Here is a 19,338-nt window from a genome sequence, read left to right as displayed (position 1 = left end):
TCGACCGCCGTGCAGCCCGTAAGCATTATGTTATGCAGCACATGTATGTAATAATATGTAATGCATCGTTTACTACATGGTCACAGCATGTATATAAAACAATGAAACCTTGTTGGGGGTATTTTGTCTGTTTTTATATCTTTAGAATGAACAGAAAAAATAAAGATCCTGAAAAAAAGCACCTGAAATGAACAGGATATGACGACTTTAACAGACTGGAACATGTTCACCGACAAAAATCTTTTTTTTAAATATTCTGCATTGCCTGCGACGTCCCCCAATGTACACGAAAAGGTACAAGTGAACAAAAAAAAAAAACGTCTGTCGATGAATGAAGCCATGTGACATCGAATCTCGTATTAAATCCTCCTTCATTCAGAACTCTGAACACCGAAGACGACAATGACAACAAAGGAGCGTCACAATAAGAAGCACATTAAGTAATCCTGCAGTGGTCTTTTGTCAATCCCTAGTCCTTAATCCCAATGAAAATCTGTGGAGGAAGCTGATACTTTTAGAGTTGCCAAGCGACAGCCTCAAAAACCTTTAGGATTTGGAGAGTATCTGTTAAGGGGACTTGACTAAAATCCCTTATGGGATGTGTGAAACCCTGATGACCACCCCCTAAGAACATCAACAGAGGTGAGTACTATGTAATATCCAAGTAGTATATAATGTTTTTGAGTGAGGATCTAAATGTATATGTATTGTCTCTATGGTAAATAACCCAACAAACAATAACCCAACAAAAGGTAGATCAATTAATAAAAAAACATATGACTTGTGTTATGTGCGGTGAGAGTGATTTGGACCGTTCCATTCATAATTGTATTGACATTATGTTCAATAATATCCATATATAATGCTTAATCATCATAAGTAGCAGTGTCTGTCACACCGGCGGCACGGTGGGCGAGTGTTTAGCGTGCAGACCTCACAGCTAGGAGACCAGGGTTCAATTCCACCCTCGGCCATGTCTGTGTGGAGTTTGCATGTTCTCGTCCCACATTCTAAAAACATGCTAGGTTAATGCTAGGCGACTCAAAATTGTCCATAGGTATGAATGTGAGTGTGAATGGTTGTTTGTCTATATGTATGTGCCCTGTGATTGGCTGGCGACCAGTCCAGGGTGTACAACCCGCTTCTCGCCCAAAGACAGCTGGGATAGGCTCCAGCACCCCCGCGCGACCCTCGTGAGAAAAAGCGGTAGAAAATGAATGAATGAATCCGTCACACTTCCGTCCACGTGGTTTGCCACGTATCTCATTAAATCTCCCTGGCGCGTGAAGTAATCTGATACAATTATCATCTTTGTACATTAAGATAAGTACTGTTATCTCCTCACATTAGCATCTTCAAGGTACACTCATTAGAGCCGTGTGTGTGTGAGAAAGAGAGAGCTAATTGCTATGAGCGACAAAAAGGACACTTTCCTGGGGTGTGAGCACGCGCACGTAGCAACACTAACACATGCACAGCGCGTGGACAAAATCAATTAAAGGATTTTATTTCCGGTATAATGCCACGTTATACTAAGTCAATGGTACGTTTTCTTGCTAGCACCTTTATAAAAACACACACTATAAACCATTAAAGGCTTATTTGGAACATGATATGGACTTAGGCATTAAATAACATACGCACATATTTTCTTTTTTTTGTTTTTTTTTTTACAATAAATAATAAAAAAATAGCATTTACCTGGTAAACGACTGGGTAGAAAGTTCACTTTCCTTCAATACGTCCTTAACATGTGGCAAGAGGGCATCGGTCGCAAAATTAGTACTGCATCTTCATTAAAATTAAAATATATATAGAAAATCCAGCACACAAAAAAGCTAGTGCAAAAGTTTCAAATGGTCCACACCAAGGGAGAGATAAGTTCCAGTCAGTAAAGGAACACTGAGAGAGAGTGAAGAGGTCATGTTTTGGAGGGTTTAAGTCATCACTAAATGATGGGTGGAGCCTGCCTGCCTGCCTGCCTGCCTGCCTGCCTGCCTGCCTGCCACATGAGGAAGGAAGTGGGCCAAAGTCACGGAGTGGTCAACATAAGGTCATTCCAAAAGTACAATTTTACTACACTAAATATAGGGGACATCACACAATAAATATCTATCTTAAAAAAACCAAACAGCATTATTAGCTAAATCATAGATTACCTGCCGGTCCTCTGATGAGTCATTGTATAGGAAATAGAAGCAATGTTGCTGAATGGAATAATGTACTTCCAGGATGCTGTGGAAAATGAGCAGTGCCGACTACTATGTGTGATCAAACACCTGAAAAACATTATAGAATAGTTAACACAGTTGCAAAAAATTTAAAAAGCTTATAACAAGAAGCATGACAACCAACTAATTATGATACTCAACACATCAAATCTTTATTTGGACACATTTATAACACCTGGCTGCAGGATGCTGACACACACACACACACACACACACATGAAATGTATTTTTCTTTTTCAGTAGTGGTCCATAACACCACTGCTGAAAGTGCCTGTAACTAACATTAGCTTCTTTCAGTACTGTAATACGAGTACAACAGTGGGTTATATTCCTGTTTTTGGTCAATTTACAGGTAAAAGTATGCAGAAAGTGGAGAAGCAGGGATTCAAAATAATAAATAAGGAATAAAAATGGTCCATACAGCATCAGTAACACCACACCAATGTAATTTGCACTGAAATATATATATATTTTTTAAACACACATAGGTAGGCTGCACGGTGGTTTAGTGGTTAGCGCGCAGGCCTCGCAGCTAGAAGACCAGGGTTCAATTGCACCCTCAGGCATCTCTGTGTGGAGTTTCAATGTTCTCCCCGTGCATGCGTGGGTTTTTTCCGGGTACTCCGGTTTCCTCCCACATTCCAAAAACATGCTAGATTAATTAGCGACTCCAAATTGTCCATACGTATGAATGTGAGTGTGAATGGTTGTTTGACTATAAGTGCCCTGTGATTGGCTGGTGACCAGTCCAGGGTGTACCCCGCCTCTCGGCCGAAGACAGCTGGGATAGACTCCAGCACCCCCGCGACCCTCAAAAATGTTAATAATTTTAATTAATTACGTTAATAATTTGTGTGCAACAAAGTTGACCATAATCATTTCAATCAAGGATATTTTTTTTTTCTATATGTAAACAGCACCAGACCAGCACCGCCAGTTTACCCTAAATGTAATCAATAAATATTCAGTTAGTAGGAATACATTAGCAGTAAGTTGGTCATTTTGTTACTGCTACAAATGCGGAAATACATGTTGACGTGTGTAAACAGAAAATGTATGAATCCAATGCATCACATCCGCAGTCAGTCTCATGGAGGTTTGGTCCGTTTTGGGCGGAACTGCTGTCTTTTCATGTTCGGACCTGGAACTTCCCAGCTTTAGTCATGTACTTGATGCCTTTGAAGGGTTTGTATTTCTCACCGTACATGTCCAGACGATTTACCTTCAGCCCTGGTAAAGAACAGAAACACTTTCATTCACTGATTCATATTTGGTAGAAATGTACACAAGATGCCAAATTTGGTTGTGTGTCTAACATGAAGTGTAATAATGCTGCAAATCACACGTGATAAACATGTTATGTCTTTGGCGCCATCTACTGGGTGATGTGTGACACTGCTGCCAGAGTGAGAGTCAGGTCTGCTGTGAATAATTATTCATTCCACAAAGATGGAATATACAATATTAGTGAAGAGGTGCATGTGTGTGTACCTGAGATGGCCATCTGTTGGATCTTGAATTGAATGTTAATTGTGGGGTTCTCATCAGGTTTGGAGGCTCCCGCCTGAAGACTCATGGTGCCTTTCAGACTGGGAAGCTTCTGTGGGTTGATCTTGCCTACATCCCAACTCAATAACTAACCAAAACAAAACACAACATTTAATAACAGACAATAGTATATATTAAATATCCCATGTCGTTGTGTAATAAACACTGTGTGTTCTAGTTTAATACCTTTGTGACCGGGTCAAAGGTGTATGTTCCTTGGGAGGGATTAAGGTTGGCATTGAGGACACCCCGGGGGAGCTGACTGCTGACCAGTACCGACTCCACAGCCTTGCCCATGGTCTGCTTGGGGCCCAGCGTCAAGTCAAAACGGCCCTGGGAGCTTCCTTCTCTGAAAGTAATGTTGTGTTTGACGTACACTGGAATGGCCACCAGGCTAAAAGAGGGAAGACATGTGGATGTGGTCTGAGTCTATATATCAAACTGATGACGTTTCTTTAAAGTTATGACATGTATGATACTGACTTCTGAGAGCTGACATGATAAGACAGTAGACGGAAGTTTCCATCGGGAGGGATAAAGGAGAGGATCCGCTCAGCTTCCCAGCGCTTGAATCGGACGCACGGGTGGAAGCTGACGTCATCCAGCAGTCGAGGGTTCTGACATGGAGGGCGGAAGTGTACTTGTTATGTTTTTATTAGTCTCCAAAATGCTATTTACCATTTTCTTATTGGGGATAGTAATACTACAAACTCATTGAAAATTATTTCTTGCAGTATCTCACTATCATTCATTCATTCATTTTCTACCACTTTTTCCTCACGAGGGTCGCGGGGGTGCTGGAGCCTATCCCAGCTGTCTTTGGGCAAGAGATGGGGTACACCCTAGACTGGTCGCCAGCCAATCACAGGGCACATATAGACAAACAACCATTCACACTCACATTCATACCTATGGACAATTTGGAGTCGCCAATTAACCTAGCATGTTTTTGGAATGTGGGAGGAGAACATGCAAACTCCACACAGAGATGGCCGAGGATGGAATTGAACCCTGGTCTCCTAACTGTGAGGTCTACGCGCTAATCACTCGACCGCCGTGCAGCCTATTTATATGCTTATATATTTTATTATTATATAATTAGTTTTTGTTGAAATCTTCCTTTCTGAGCATATAAAATAATTTTTATAATATTATAATAATTATTTATAAATTATTTATAATATAATATAATAATAACATATAATATTTAGAAAATATTTTTATAATCTTATTAAATATTATAATAATTATTTTTATTTTAATATTAAATTATATATTATATAATATTTTAATAATAAATAAATTATAAACTTACCATAAATGACAATGTCAGGTCAGGCATGCCAGTCAGTTTGACACAGGCATCAATTACTCCCTGGATTTCTGCAGTTATGGTGGAACCTGAGGGAAATTATGAATTGGATGAGATATATGGGCTACAGACTGTAGATGTGTGGGCGGCCTCATTGCATACCCGACTTATCAATGATCGCGTCAATCTCCTCCACCACGTCAAAGTAAGCTTCATTGTTGGTGTACTTGACTCCGGTGCGTCGCCATGGCACCACTGACAGCTGACCAGTAGGGAGCTGTTCACCTACATTCGTGCTGCCTGTAAAGAAAGTAAATTATTATTGTTATTGTGATAATAAATAATAATAATAAATGTTGATAAACGTTATACTAATTACAACAAGGTGAGGGGTTGCAGGAACATGTCGTGGAGAGGATAAAACGGGATACCTGTGATGGTGTTGACCATCGTGCGGAGGATGGTGGGGGGTTTGATTAGCTCTTTGAGGATGTTGGACTCGGTGGCCAGAGGGAATCCGTTGTCCAGCATCTCCTCCAGTAGTTCATAGACCACAACCACATTGTCTTTAATGGCGGCCTCTGTGCATACGCCAAAATAGTCCTGTTCACATATAAGTACATGGTAAGACAGCAATTCATCAACCACACAATACACACGGAAGAATGATGCAATAAGACAAAAGGTTGAACCTGGAATGTGTCGACGACTCTGTGCAGAAACTCAATGACAAAGAGTGGCGGCACCTCGCTCTGGATAACGGCCACAAAGTAGATGCGATGTCTGAGAACATTGATGAGGTAGTGGTGCGGCGTGGGGATGACAGGCGGGACGTTCTCCGGTTCAGTGGCACGCTCCTGGGCTTCAAAGAAATAGTCGCACACGGAGCGGCTGACCACGCTCTTCCAGTGTTTTTCCAGAAAAATGTCTCCTGAGGCGTTGACCAGGAACAGGCTGTGGATCATCTTGGCTGGGGGCTACAAATACAATGTGGGACAAGTAACAGTGAGCAAGGGGGCCAAACTACAAAGTTTAAATAGTTTCATAATTAGTACGTAGAAAACTTGTTTATAACCCTCTACCTGTAAGTACAGCTGTAAACATGAAATAATACCCCTATGGTGACCGTTACACTTGTATTACCAAATATACATAATCGACATAATAAGACATATATACATAAATAAGACATAATACAGACTCACACTTGTTAGTATTCTTGTTGTTCCTTTAGTACTTTCTGCAAAGGCTGTTGTCTCATTAATGGAACATTGCTGACACCTAGTGGCCAGTGGAGAATACTATCTATCACAACATGTCTTTCAATGAGTCTTCTGAATGCCTAATATTTGTTTATAGTTCATTTAGCCATTTTATGCTGGACTATTCTTAATTTATGGTACAAATATGTCCCATTTGTTTAATATGCATATGTTTTACTATTAAATACAGCAATTACATTACTATAATATGTTACTATACTATTACTAATATATTAAAATAAATTAATAAAAATAAAAATAAATTAATAAAAATAAAAATAAATTAATAAATTAATAAATGAATAAAAATAAAAATAAAAATAAAAATAAAAATAAAAATAAAAATAAAAATAAAAATAAAAAGCAGGAAGTGAACAAATGTAACAGTTTCTGATTGTAAAAGTACCAGATGGAGGAGTAGGATTTAATAAGCTTTGCTTCTTCCTACTCCTTTTGGACATGTGGAACTGGGGACTGATTATGGGATGCACTCAATTGTAATCTGATGCATGTTCAAATGACAATTTGACAATTGTCATTGTCAATAGGTAAATATTTAAGAAATATATATATTTACAAATATACAAAGTGCAGGTTTTCTCCATATGTCATGGCACACTGGTCGGAAATCACTGATGTAGAGCGAGTCATGGGGTTGTGTCAGTTGCACTACATGTGACAGTGCTGTCAAAAATAGCTATAATACATCCCTTCTTCATCAAAACAATGTCTCTTAACGTTTGAATTGTGCATTTGACACATTGTGAATATAATTTCCCAAATAGAACACAGAGTAAAGAACTCAATTTTCCTAACTGGGCTTTCTGCTGTTGCAAGATTTGCATACTCCCTACTTATCACATGACATTCTTTATGGATAAAGGCAGTTTGTGCTCTGAAGGACTCACAAAGCTTTCACCCCAACAACACAGGATACAGTTGTTGAGTATTCCATATTTAGGGCCAAACTTTTTCCAATTCTTCAAACAGGAATGAAGGATGCGAGGCCACGTTGTTACATTTTGTGCATGAAAGATGCTAAAGCCAATCTATGTTGCACTATGTCATCGTTTACTGCATTACAAAATGAGTGAAATACCAAAATTATCAATTTCTCACTTGACTTTTTCCACTTGGTAATAATCATAGATGAGCTCACGATGACATAAATCCCGCTGTAATGACATCATGACATAACTGGAAGGTCACCGCACCAATAAAGCCTCCATTTAGATTGCTCTAACGTCATGGCTACTCTACTCATGTTATTGCTCAGTGTTTGGGAATTGATTATATAATGCAGGGGTGTCCAAACTTTTTCCACCGAGTGCCACATACTAAAAAAAATTAAATCATGCAAGGTCCAATTTGATATTTTTTTTTAAATGTGAAGAAGTTATATATATATATATTTCAAGAAAAACAATGCATCTCAAGTACGTTCCCCATGACGACAGACACTAAACATGGTTGATGCAGTCTTTATACAGAAACCTTTATACAGTCTTTTTCGCTGTTCACTCCCGCTGTGCGCCTCCATATATCCGTGGGGATGTCCGCTCATTTGTCGTCGTGTATCCGTCGCGTGCTCAAAGCTAAAAGCTGCTCACGAGTGTCAACAATGGCGCTAGTGGCAAGCTACATTCATAATAAGATAAACATCAATAGCTGCAAACCTGCTTAAGGGGTCGCTATGGTGCAAAAACAATAAGGAATTAATAAATAAAGCACTATTAAAGACTTAAAACGCCGCAGGAGACACAGACCTGCCTTCAATAGCTACCACTCGGGGGACGCCATCTTGAAACATGAGACCTCCACATAAAATCCAGTCTATATCGATATGAACGTTATGCTTTTTTTTGATATTGTGCTTAAAAGAAATATTGATATTTTTGAAAATATCGATATATCGCCCAGTCCTAGTTTATTCCTGTAATATTTTCACGTTTTACTCCTACCTAATTTTCCAAACATTACAATTATTTGTTTCTCATGTTATGATAACTTTTAAAAATGAATGTATTCCTAAAATGTAATTATTTTTCCTCACAATATTAGGAGGTTATTCTCGTTTTGAAACCATGTGCGGTGGCGTACAGTTCTATAATGGGTCATCATGTCTATCGACCAATATGTTTTTTTCGGGCCGATGCCGATACCAATTTTTTCCCATCACCCTTAGCCGATGGCCGTTTTTGCTTGGGCCGATATTGCTTTTGCTCCCTCGATTTACATAAAAAGTGACAATGATAACAAATATTACAGGTCTCAAGGAAGTGGTTGGAGTTGGTAATTCCCGGCAAGAGTAAAATATTTTCATCTGTCAACGGCATTTCACATGAGACTGGCAGGTAAGTGAAAATATGTTTCAAAAGTCATACATAGTATCCATTTACATTTTTTTTTCTAAACAAAAAGTCCAGGGAAGAAAATCAAGTGTCATAATTTTCATGTTTTTGCCCATATACTGCAGTACAGCAGCACGCTGTGTATTCCTTTAGACCCCATACTAAACACAATGTACACGTGACATGTAGTATTTCCGGACAAAAAAAAACACATTCAATTTTGATGAAATTTTGTCTGCAGATAGATATTAATGTCATTTAATATACAATATGCCTTTTATCTTTTACTACATCTCCAGTACATGAGGTTGAAATGCTTAAAGTTGAACTTAATTCTTACTCCCACCCCCAGATCCAAGGCACAAGTCATTGCCGAGCTACTGTGGAATAGCAAATGAGCCCGAACGGAAACTAAAACACAAGATGCCGCCGACTGATATTAGAGTTATTGTTGACTAAATGAAGCTAACCATTCTGTCAAATGTAAACACGCAATAACGGTGCGACATTTTGCAGGCCTCCATCTCAATCGACAATAATATTCATCAGTCCTCCTCCTCCTGAGTGTCTCATGACAAGAGGGGGAGAACCATAAACCACAACGCGAATGAAAATAGAGTTAAACAATTATTTATTGGCAATTCGACTTAAGCAGAGAAGACTTTATAGAGTCATAAAGCACTTACCTGGGACAATTTCTACGTCTCGGTCTCGAATTTCACAATTTTCTCATTGAAATATGACACTGTCGTCGCTTCCGTTTGGTGGATCAGCTTCTGGTGCCAGGGAGCGAAGGAAAAAAAACAACCAATAACAAGCCCAGAAAAATTTAAATCCCGCCTTTTCAATGCATTCATTGGCCAAGAATAAGAAAGTAGTTCCGCTGAGGCTTAGTCTTGATTGGACGAGGAGGCCACTGCTGTGGCAAATCTCAGTAGATATGCTTCATGATTGGTTCAAAAGAAAGCAGGTCTGACATTTTGTTTCTGGTGTTAGATTTGGGCTGTTTGCATCCTTAAAGTGCGCATTTGTAGGCTGCATGACGTCATCTTGTTGCGCGAAGGCTCCTCAAAATGCGGCCGACAAATCCCTTCATTGAGAAGAAGTCTGCATTTAAAACAACCTCTGTGGTCCATCATATCCCAACATTCTTTGCGCGCCTCGTTCAGCCTTTAAAAACGCTAGGACGTCGGAGTAAACACGAGAACACGTGACACAACCAGGAAGTGTGAGGAAGACCTTGGTAGGCTACTACTAAGTAGGATGCACACTGCGAATTCAAACACGGCCTTATTCATTTTTAGCACAATATGGGTATAGGTTGATTTTTTTAATAATTAAAAAACAAAATATACTAATTTGGGGCATTTTTAAACTGTCAAAATTACAAAAATGTAATTTTTCAACTGGACATCTGACAATACACATATTGAAGTAATCAAAATGTGTATCGGCCCATGTCAGGCAACTTTATTTCATTTGTGTATGACTTTCTTTATCCAACATGTGACTAGCAGGGATGGAACGTCACTGGAGTTTTAAAGCATAGAATTAGAAAATGCATGACCTTAAAAACGTCAAGAGAAACGTGAATGGCTCAACATAATTTATTTTCATTTTATGTTAAAATGTACAGAGTTCTTTGAAAGTACTTGCTAAGAAAGAGGGGACGAATAAATGGAAATACATACAGAGACAAGAGAAGAGAGTTGAGGGCGCTGAGCACAGCACAGCACTGCACTCAGCCAAACACTCCTCTATTTATTTTTGCACTCTCTCTTAGCATACAACGTAACATGTACAATTCCAAAGGATACAAAAAGGGAAGCGATATAAACAGACAGAAATATACGGAGCTTATTTGTACATGCCTCTTTAATGTAAGGAAGTCATCCTATACACACACAAGTAAAAAAAATGCCAAGTGACCTTTAGATATTTGTAGTCCTTTTGTTTAAAATAGCATTAATATACTACACAAAGATAGAAAAACTCTAGAGATGAGATGGAATGGAGAGGTTAAAGGCATCTTAAAGTCACTAAAAGTGAGCAGAATTTTTTTTTTTTATATTTTGAATTTCTTAGTAATTATTACCCAAGATGTGAGCTAAAAATGTTTTTTTTTCCTGAAACAAAAATGGGGGAAAAAATGACAGTACCAATATCAATGTCAGAATTTCCTTTTTATATTATAGAAAAAACATGTTCTCTACAACAGGTTTTCTAAAGTCAAAAAGAGTCAGCTTGTGTCGCAATAGAAAGCTGCCCACTCTGATAAAATTCAGAAAGAAAAAGTTCAGAACAGAACAATAGACACAAATAAAGTATGCAATGTCAGGTGTATAAGAAAACAACAACAACAAAACAAAAAAAAAAAAAAAAAAACTCCTCTCTTGACGTTGAATACTGGTACACGGAGCAACAAGGTGAACCGTTCCACCTTACGGCATTCGAACGCCACAACCAACAAAGCTCTGACCCTGCTTTTCGTACGAGTGTGCCTCTGTGTGAGTTAAGCCATGCACTACACCAGGCCTTTTAGGTGCACCTTTTACAAAGGCTGTCTAACCGCAGTATCTCTAGCAAAGACAGTAAGTTGAGAGACAATAAAATATATATATATATATAAAAAAATACAGGCTTAACAGAATACACGATTCATAAGCGGACAACCTCGACCTCTTTGGGTCATCAACACTTTGTGGGGAATTGGCTAATTTGTAAACCGCGTTTTCCTTGAAGCGGCTAAAATGGAAAAATCTCACCGTGTTATTTTTAATTGCCAAAGAAGAAGACATTGTACAAAGACTGTCAGTGGAGTGTGGAGAAGTAGAAAGCGGAAGGTTGTACATTCCTAGGCAAGAGCTAGCCAGTACATGTGTATGTGTGTGTGTGTGTGTGTGCTGCTTGATAATGGGAGGTATCAGAATATTTACATCGGTAGAAATCTGCAACATAATGCTATTGTATTTACGCATGGATTAAAATACGGTAAAACGGTTCCTTTCCTCTGTGTCGCTGCAGTGTTTTTGGTATGATGCCATCCATCCAGGAAGACAGAAAAACATGGCTGAACACCTCTACACACACACACAGGAGGCCCCTGCTCCTTCACTTGGACCGTATGACGGTCTGGCTGCGGAGACGGGGGTGGGGGTCAGGTGTCGGAGACCCCCGAGGGTGTGTGCGCCACTCGTTTCAGAATGCCACGTATATAAAGACTAAAGCATATGAGGCCTGACTGCACAAGGATTTTTTTTTCCAAAACAACAAAAATAAAGTTCAACATGTTTTAACAAAACAAGAATGCACCTACTGTTCAAGCGTCTTTTTTTCTTTTTTTTTTTTTATGGTAAGGCTTCCTATGTCGAAAGATTGTGTGCATGGATGAAAATAACCAGATAACTGTTTATCATTTGCAGTCCGACAAATTGTCCTTTTCTGTGTATGTATATTCCTCGCCACATCCTCTTTTCTCCCCCTGCACATCAAGAGGAAAAGTAGAGATTCGGGACTATGTAAGCCTGACCTGGTCCATGTACACACCCTGTCTCTCCTATGAGAAACTACCACTATGAATACACAGAAAAACAGTCTCTGTTGCAATTCAGCTCCTTCCTGGTGCCTTCCAGAGCACCGGAGAGTGTGAAGAAGAGTGATGCACATCTAAAAGTACAGCGAGTATAAGCCTTGGCCCCCCCCCCGTGTTGTCTTTTTCATTTTTCGGCTGTTCATCTGCTCATATACGGCGACTGCTTTGGGACGCCAGCGTAGCTGTGATGAGAGGGGCCCGTGTACATCATGTTGCCATGGTGATTTGGCTGCATAGGCTGCTGGGGGTAACCCTGCCCTCCCATCATTCCCATTTGCATTTGCATGGGATACTGAGCTGGCTGATTCATGTAAGGCGGGTTACCGTGGTAACCGCTGTTCATCATCGGTTGGGGCATTCGGTAGCCGGCTGACATGGCGTTGAGCGGAGTCATGTTCATGGAATTGTATGCCGCCGGCGTGGGCATGAGATTTGGCATCATGCCGCGTTGAACAGCCAAGGTGCGGGGTGTGCCCTGCATGGCTACGGCCCCCGAGCTGCGCCCGTAGAGCTGCTGCTGGTGCGTGGCGGGCGCCAGTTGCTGAGTGGCTTTGGAGCGGATGGAGATATGGCCTTTGACGGTCGCCATTTGGCCCTGCAGTCGCTGCGTGTGCGGCGGGGGGCCGAGGCTGATGTTGGTGGTGGGCATGTTGCATTGCAGCTGCAGGGAGCCCAGGTTCATGGAGCCAGAGCTGAGGTTAGGGGGCGGGGTCATTGTGGGCTGGCCCTGGGGGATGGGTGTGTGGGCAGAGGGGGCAAGCCCGGGATTAGAGAGTGAAACACTGGTGGCGTAGGAGGTGACGGAGGCAGAGTGGGAGTAAGGCATGGCATGGGGATCCATGATGGTGTTTGTGAGCTGCTGGAGTTTGGCCAGGCTGAAGGTTGCAGAGGGTTGGGGGTAGCCCCCTGTGCCAAAGTCCTGACCCATACGCTCGTACAGGGTACGGCCACCTCCCCCTCCGCTCTCGGGGATCTCCATGATCATGGGAGTGGAGCCAAAGCCGTTACCCATGCTACACTGGGAAAGAGGCTGCTGCTGCTGTGGAGGTGGGGCGGAGGATGGGGGCTGGGAGTTGGGGGCTTGCTGCTGCTGAGGAGGCTGCTGTGGCACCTTTTTTTGGGACGACTGCTGCTGTTGCTGACTGGTGCTCGGAGGCCTCTCGATGACGCCGCAGCTCTGTGGAGATTTAATCCCACAGCCGGGTGTGCTGGATGGGTGAGGACGAGGTGGAGCTTGGGGGACGGGAGTGCCGTTACTGGTTCCGGGGGCGCTGTTGGCACCAGATCCGCTTTGCTGGATGAGGCTACAGCTTCCCAGTCCATGCTGAGATCCTCCATTTCCCGTGGAAGATGCTAAGCTGGGAGCTGGAACGAAGGAGCAGCTGTTGGACTGAGAGGAGGACGACGGGGTGGCCGAGCTGGAAGAAGAGGCAGCAGAAGAGGAAGCGGAGGAAGCTCCTGGGACTGACATTCCCCCTCCGTTGCCCCCATTCCCTGTCCCATTGCCTCCTCCACCCATGGTGGAGTCATAGCTACTGGGGTTGTCATAGTTCTCTGTAGTGCTCTCGATGCTGCCCAGGTCACTGAAGCCGCTGTCCACCACTTGCTGCGAGTGGTCCGACACAGAGGGGACGTCCATCATTGGAGAGGTCTCCATGTTCTGTTGAGAGGGTGCGGACAAAGAACTCGGATGTTCCGGAGTGATTTGTGTGTACCCACTTCCACTTCCACCAGAATTTGCACCTGGTGCCGTGGGGCCAGGAGTTCCTCCTCTCTGCCCAGTTGGTGTTGTGTCCATGATGGTGGACGGCAATCCTGGACTGTTCACCGAACGCACAGACTGACTGGGAAGGGAAGCCATTGTGGGATTGGGCATTGGGCTGCTGTGTTGTGAGGCGCCACACTCCTCGACTAATGCAAGGGCTTCTTCCTCGGCGTCCCCGGTGTGGCTGTAACTCTGTAGAGTCCGACAGGCCGCAAGTGTCTCTTCACAGTCCTGGTAAGCCCCGTGATGAGGCTCGGTCTCTTCATCCTGGGCTTCCCCTTGCGTCAGAGACTGGACGGCCTGGACCGTCTCCAGGTCTAGTTCATTGGAGTGGTGATGGGGGTGATGTGAGTGATGGTGACCCAGCTCTTCTTTGAAGTCCGGGTGCTGATGAGAGTGGGCGTGGGGGTGTGTTTGTTGGGGTTCGATCAACAGCGCGACATCTTTGTCCTCCGTTTGCAAAGGCTGGAGCTCCATGGGTTCCGAGGGAACAGACATGGCCGTGACAGTCTCCACGGCGGCGGCAGCCACAGCAGACTCCTCCTGCTCTCTACGCTCCCTGTCGTCCTGCTGTGGGTCACCGGAGGGGGGGCGACACTTTGACGCCTGCAACTGCTCTTCAGGCTGTTCCTCCTCCTCCTCTTCGTCCTCCTCCTGCTTGCTGACATAGTCCCGGGCCACGCTGTTCTCCATGTCTAAAAAAGCCTCTCCGCCTTCTGGTTCTTCTTTGACTGGAGGTGAGCTCGCATGGGAAGCAGGATCCTCCTCCTCGTCTTCATCTTCGTCCTCATCCTCCGACTCCTGACTTTTCCTTTTCTTACTGCTGCTGCTCTTCTCTTCTGGGTGTCCGTCACCTTCATCATCTGCATCATGGTCCTCACTACGCCGGCTTCCTGAACCTGGTGTAGCTGTTGCTCGCCTCGGCATTGTAAGATTACTATTTCCCTGCCTCTCAAATTCCTCTTCTTCTCGTTCTTCTTCCTCATCATCATCATCTTCTCCTTCTCCAATATCCATACCCTGAGGACGGAACTGTTGGTCCCGAGGCCCTGGGTTGGATAAGGAGGACGGAGGAGACAACAAAGGACAAGAAAGCGGACGGCTTGATTTGTTCTCCTCCCAGGTTCTCTCTGCCGCAACCTCGTCCTCCTCTTCGTCTTCTTCTTCTGCTTCCTCGGGTTCAGAGGTTTGATGTGGCTTTGGTGCAGGTGGCGGTGGTTGACGGAGGGCGGGATTCTTAGGTGGTCTCCCTCTCCTTTTAGGGACCTTTGGCTCCACGGGCATAGGGAGATAGTCCTCGTCGTCGGAGTACTTTTCTTTGTTATCAGAGGCGAATCTGGAAACTCGTTTGTTGTTTCTATCTATTGAAAGCAGCGGGGCATTTTTGTCCAGCTGCTCCTCTAGCAGTTTTTGTCTCTCCTTCTCCTGCCTGTCTGCTTCCTCTTGGGCTCGCTGCAGATACCAGCTCCGAGGCTTGCGACCGGGCTTCATCTTGATTTTGGGCGGTGGCGTTGCACCGCTTGCTAGGCTTACTGCAGCCGCTCGCTGGTTGGCTCCACTTCCAGGCGGCCTTCCAGGTCCCCGTTTCTTCCAGTGAAGTGGTTTACGACTTTTTCCCTTAGGCCAGCCCTTCTTCTTCTTGACTGGGGCCTCAGGATTGGCAACTACGTTTGCAGACGGGCCTGACGGCAATTCAGCCATGGGATTCAGCATAGCAGCAAGATCTGAAAAGAAAAAAAATATATAAAGCAACAAAGATAACCATGTAATACATTTAACTTTAAAACTCAATGTCCTTGAACCTACCATCTTCCTCTGAATCTGAGAGGTTGCAGTGTCTGCCCCTTTTGGGAGCTGGGTCTGACAACCTAAGTGCGGAGCGGGCTGGAGGGTAGCGGCGCAGTGGGTGACCCAGCGGCGTCTCCTCCTCAAGCCTCGGCATGGGCCTCTCCGAGTCGGAATCTACAAAGGGCTCATCCAGAACCTCCGTGGTCTCAGAAATGGTCTCGGTCACCACGCTGCTGTGAGGGTGGCTGCGCTGACGAAAACGACGCTTTCTCAATGGCTTCTGGGCAAAACAGAAAGGGAAATTGAATTGAAGTCAATAGAGTGCTTGATTTATTTATAGTCCATTATTCTAAATGTTCCGATCCAATAATAACTAGTGGCGTCCCGATAAAAGCTATTCACTTTCAATCCGAATCCAATATTGCAGCCGCAAATATTAGCCGATACCAATGTCACAGTAGGTATGAGTAAAATGGACCCATTTACTTGTTTAAGCATTTGGGGTATAGTTATAAACACAATTTAGAGTCAACTGGGCCTAATATAACGAGTTTCAATGTGCTCAATTAAGCATTGTAAACCTGACTTTACTAAGTCACCAACAGGGTCTAGTCATCTTTTCTGGTATAGCTAATGACTTCCTTGTTGTCCAGCGGAACTTTCCATTTAATTCTGCAATGAGTTCGGTCATATTTAACTATCCCGGTTCTGTGCCACGATGGGACATAAGTTTTGTAACATTTTGCATCGGAATCAGGACTCAACCGCTTGTATCGGAGTACCAATATCAGAGATTTTAGATGCAGGCCAAAAATGATCACTCACACTTCATTTTCTACCGCTTTTCCTCACAAGGGTCGCGAAGGGTGCTGGAGCCTATCCCAGCTGTCTTTGGACGAGAGGACTGGACTGGTGGCCAGCCAATCACAGGGCACATATAGACAAACAACCATTCACACTCACATTCATACCTATGGACAATTTGGAGTCGCCAATTAATAGCATGTTTTTGGAATGTGGGAGAAAAACGGAGTACCCGGAGAAAACCCACAGAGAACATGCAAACTCCACACAGAGATGGGCGAGGGTGGAATTGAACCCGGGTCTCCTAGCTGCAAGGTCTACCCGCTAATCACTTTACTACCGTGCAGCCCTACTGATACATAGATATATACAAGTGCATGAAAAACCACGCATGCACGGGGACAACATGCAAGCTCCACAGAGGAAGGAGGAATTGAACCCTCCTCTCCTAGCTGCGAGGTCTGCGCGCTAACCATTAGACCGCCGTGCCGCCCCCCCAAAAATGATCAAATAAACAAAATGATAACATCTAATAGTTGCCACATCTTGTCGTACTTTGATGATTTAAAACACTACCAAAACGTCTTTCCTTGGCGCATCAATAGAAACTAACTAAACAATTCGCTGACCGCTAATCTCATGAGATGCTGCAGCATCGTTCACAGATGGAAACGTGGATACCAACTCTCAATTTCCGTGACAAAGACTCAACGAGATGCTCGTTTTCCGTCAGCATGTTTTGTTTTTTTTTTACCTGAGGACTGGAGCACATGTCTTGTGCTGGAAGACACAGCCATCAAAAATGAAAGCGGACATTGTTGACAGAACGAGAATAAGTATGTGTATCAGTACACATAGAAAATAAGTTTCGGTATAGTTTTAAATCGTCAAAATACGGTAAGATATTGCAACTATTAAATGTTATCAGTGTTAATGCGTAATAACAGTGTGTATATCAAACATTTTTTTTTTTTACATGACTTCATAGTCGAAATAGGTGTATCCCAATTACAGTGTTGTAATATAGCTCAAATTAACTTGTTTTCTCGTGTTAAAATGCAAAGTGAAAATAAAAGTGAAATAAATATATGTTCATGTTTCACATAAGGATTGTGAATGATGCAGTTCCCCTTTAAATTCTTTGTGTGTAACTCAGTCTCCTGTCTTCCTGTCCGAGCAGCATCTATCAAGTATTGCACTCCCTGCACTGTTATGTGATGAGGCATTCAAACGCACTACGTAACTCTGACTTTTACGCTAGCAAAGTTGCAAATTGTAACAAAAACCAAAGTACTGTTATATTTTGTTTTGTACCTTGCATTTAAGGCCCATAGCAGGCTTTGTGAGAATCGGTGGAGAGCATGCCCTGCTCTCATCTTCATCCTCCTCATCCTCCTCATCTTCTTCACTGCTATCACTGAAGCCGCTCTTCCTGACAAGAGAAGGATCACCGAGCCTGGAAACACCAGGAAGCTGCGCGAGCCCATCACTGCGTTCCTCCATCTGTCTGGGCTTGGGGCCTCTCTTTTTCCTTGGAGGGCGGCCTCTTCGTGTGGGGGTTATGGTGGGGTGTCTGGCCATGTCCAGTGTGCGAAAACCTGTTGACTCGGCTTTTCTCTCCAATGAGAAAAGTGAGGGCGGACTTTCAGCTGAGCCAGTTTTTCCTCCCTCTATCTTCTCATCGTCGTCATCCTCTTCCTCCATCGGGCGGACCTTAGATGGGCGTCCGACTCGTTGGCAATCCTTCGCCCCTTTGCCCCAAGGCCAGTTTTTGGGTGGGCGCCCACGGGGTCTCCGTTCTCCGTTTGCAGGCGGAGGTGGACGAGGTGGTTGTGGGGCAGGTGGACAACGGATTGAAGGCGATGCTGGAGAACTTTGGTTGACAGGAAACCCTAGAAAACCCTTGCTCTCCTCTTCTTCTTCTTCCTCCTCATCCTCCTCCTCTTCTTCTTCTTCTTCTTCTCTCTTCTTGGCTTGACGCATGTGCCATGACATTGATGGAAGCTTGTGACTTTGCTTGATCTATTTCAATACAAAAAACCCCCAAAAAGTCAAAACCTAATCCTGAATGAGATTTTCAGATGACCACCTATCACAAGTGTTTTACCTCCTTGTGGTCGTCGTCCCTTAGTTCTTCGTCATCCTCATCTTCGTCCTCGTCGACATCAGAAACCACGGTATTGGTTACAATGACAGGAGTCCAGCGAAGACACTCGGGGTCAACCTCGAGCTGTCGAGGTCGGGCCTTGAGACGAGCCATGTGGTTCGCCACCAGTTTCTCTCGTCGCACCAGGACCGTCCTGACAGAGGAAATAACATCATTTTAACACGATATTAATGTTCATATTCATTAAAATGAAAACGTTTTTTCACTTGTATAGCGCTTTGACACTGTTAGCACATTTCAGTACCTTGCCCAAGGATACTTCAACATGATCATGGGAGGACGGATGATCGAACTTGCAACCTTCTGGTTAGGAAATGACCACTAAACCACCTGAGCCATGCACGCTTCTCTGTACTCTTTTGTCCCCATGCAGTGAACCCACAACCTCACATTGACCCCCATTGCTTACAGGAACAGCTCAGAAAATTTGAATAATATGAAAAAGTTCAATATTTTTTGTCATTCATTTCAGAATGTGAAACCCATATATTATACAGATTCATTACACAGAGTGAAAT

The 19,338-nt window shown here is 43.4% G+C and overlaps 2 protein-coding genes across 3 annotated transcripts in view; both read right to left on the bottom strand.

Annotated features, from left to right (window-relative positions):
- Positions 1-2,351: 2,351 nt before the first annotated feature.
- On the bottom strand, positions 2,352-9,549 carry ap3m2 (adaptor related protein complex 3 subunit mu 2). Its single transcript, XM_058070055.2, has 9 exons — positions 9,391-9,549; positions 5,784-6,068; positions 5,523-5,694; positions 5,254-5,391; positions 5,095-5,180; positions 4,263-4,396; positions 3,966-4,173; positions 3,723-3,867; positions 2,352-3,461 (listed from the first exon to the last, which is right to left on the bottom strand). The coding sequence occupies exons 2-9, from the start codon at positions 6,054-6,056 to the stop codon at positions 3,361-3,363; spliced, it is 1,257 nt and encodes a 418-aa protein (XP_057926038.1). The 5' UTR covers positions 6,057-6,068; positions 9,391-9,549; the 3' UTR covers positions 2,352-3,360.
- Positions 9,550-10,561: 1,012 nt separating this feature from the next.
- Positions 10,562-19,338, bottom strand: part of kat6a (K(lysine) acetyltransferase 6A) — a 41,175-nt gene continuing 32,398 nt past the window's right edge. Inside the window, exons 14-17 of one of the 2 annotated variants that reach the window (XM_058070047.2) lie at positions 18,761-18,953; positions 17,968-18,675; positions 15,868-16,126; positions 10,562-15,785 (exon numbers count right to left, since the gene is read on the bottom strand). In XM_058070047.2, the coding sequence (XP_057926030.2) occupies positions 12,436-15,785; positions 15,868-16,126; positions 17,968-18,675; positions 18,761-18,953 (4,510 nt within the window). In that variant the 3' untranslated portion in view covers positions 10,562-12,435. Of the gene's footprint in view, positions 15,786-15,867; positions 16,130-17,967; positions 18,676-18,760; positions 18,954-19,338 lie in introns of both variants that reach the window. The other variant, XM_058070046.2, reaches the window with a different exon arrangement.

Source organism: Doryrhamphus excisus, linkage group LG3 (assembly GCF_037039965.1).
Source record: "Doryrhamphus excisus strain RoL-2023G ecotype Guam linkage group LG3, RoL_Dexc_Guam_v1.1, whole genome shotgun sequence".
NCBI lineage: Eukaryota > Metazoa > Chordata > Actinopteri > Syngnathiformes > Syngnathidae > Doryrhamphus > Doryrhamphus excisus.
The sequence above is the reverse complement of the archived record's forward strand: the minus strand, read 5'-3'. Positions and strand labels throughout refer to the sequence as shown.

Bases quoted from the DNA above. Each gene is read 5' to 3' on its own strand.
- ap3m2 (XM_058070055.2), bottom strand. From the start codon at position 6,056: ATGATCCACAGCCTGTTCCTGGTCAACGCCTCAGGAGACATTTTTCTG. The intron at 5,392-5,522 runs GTATCCCGTTTT...CTTTCTTTACAG, and splicing joins GATGGTCAACACCATCACAG to GCAGCACGAATGTAGGTGAA. The intron at 3,868-3,965 runs GTATTAAACTAG...TGTTTTGGTTAG, and splicing joins CCTTTGACCCGGTCACAAAG to TTATTGAGTTGGGATGTAGG.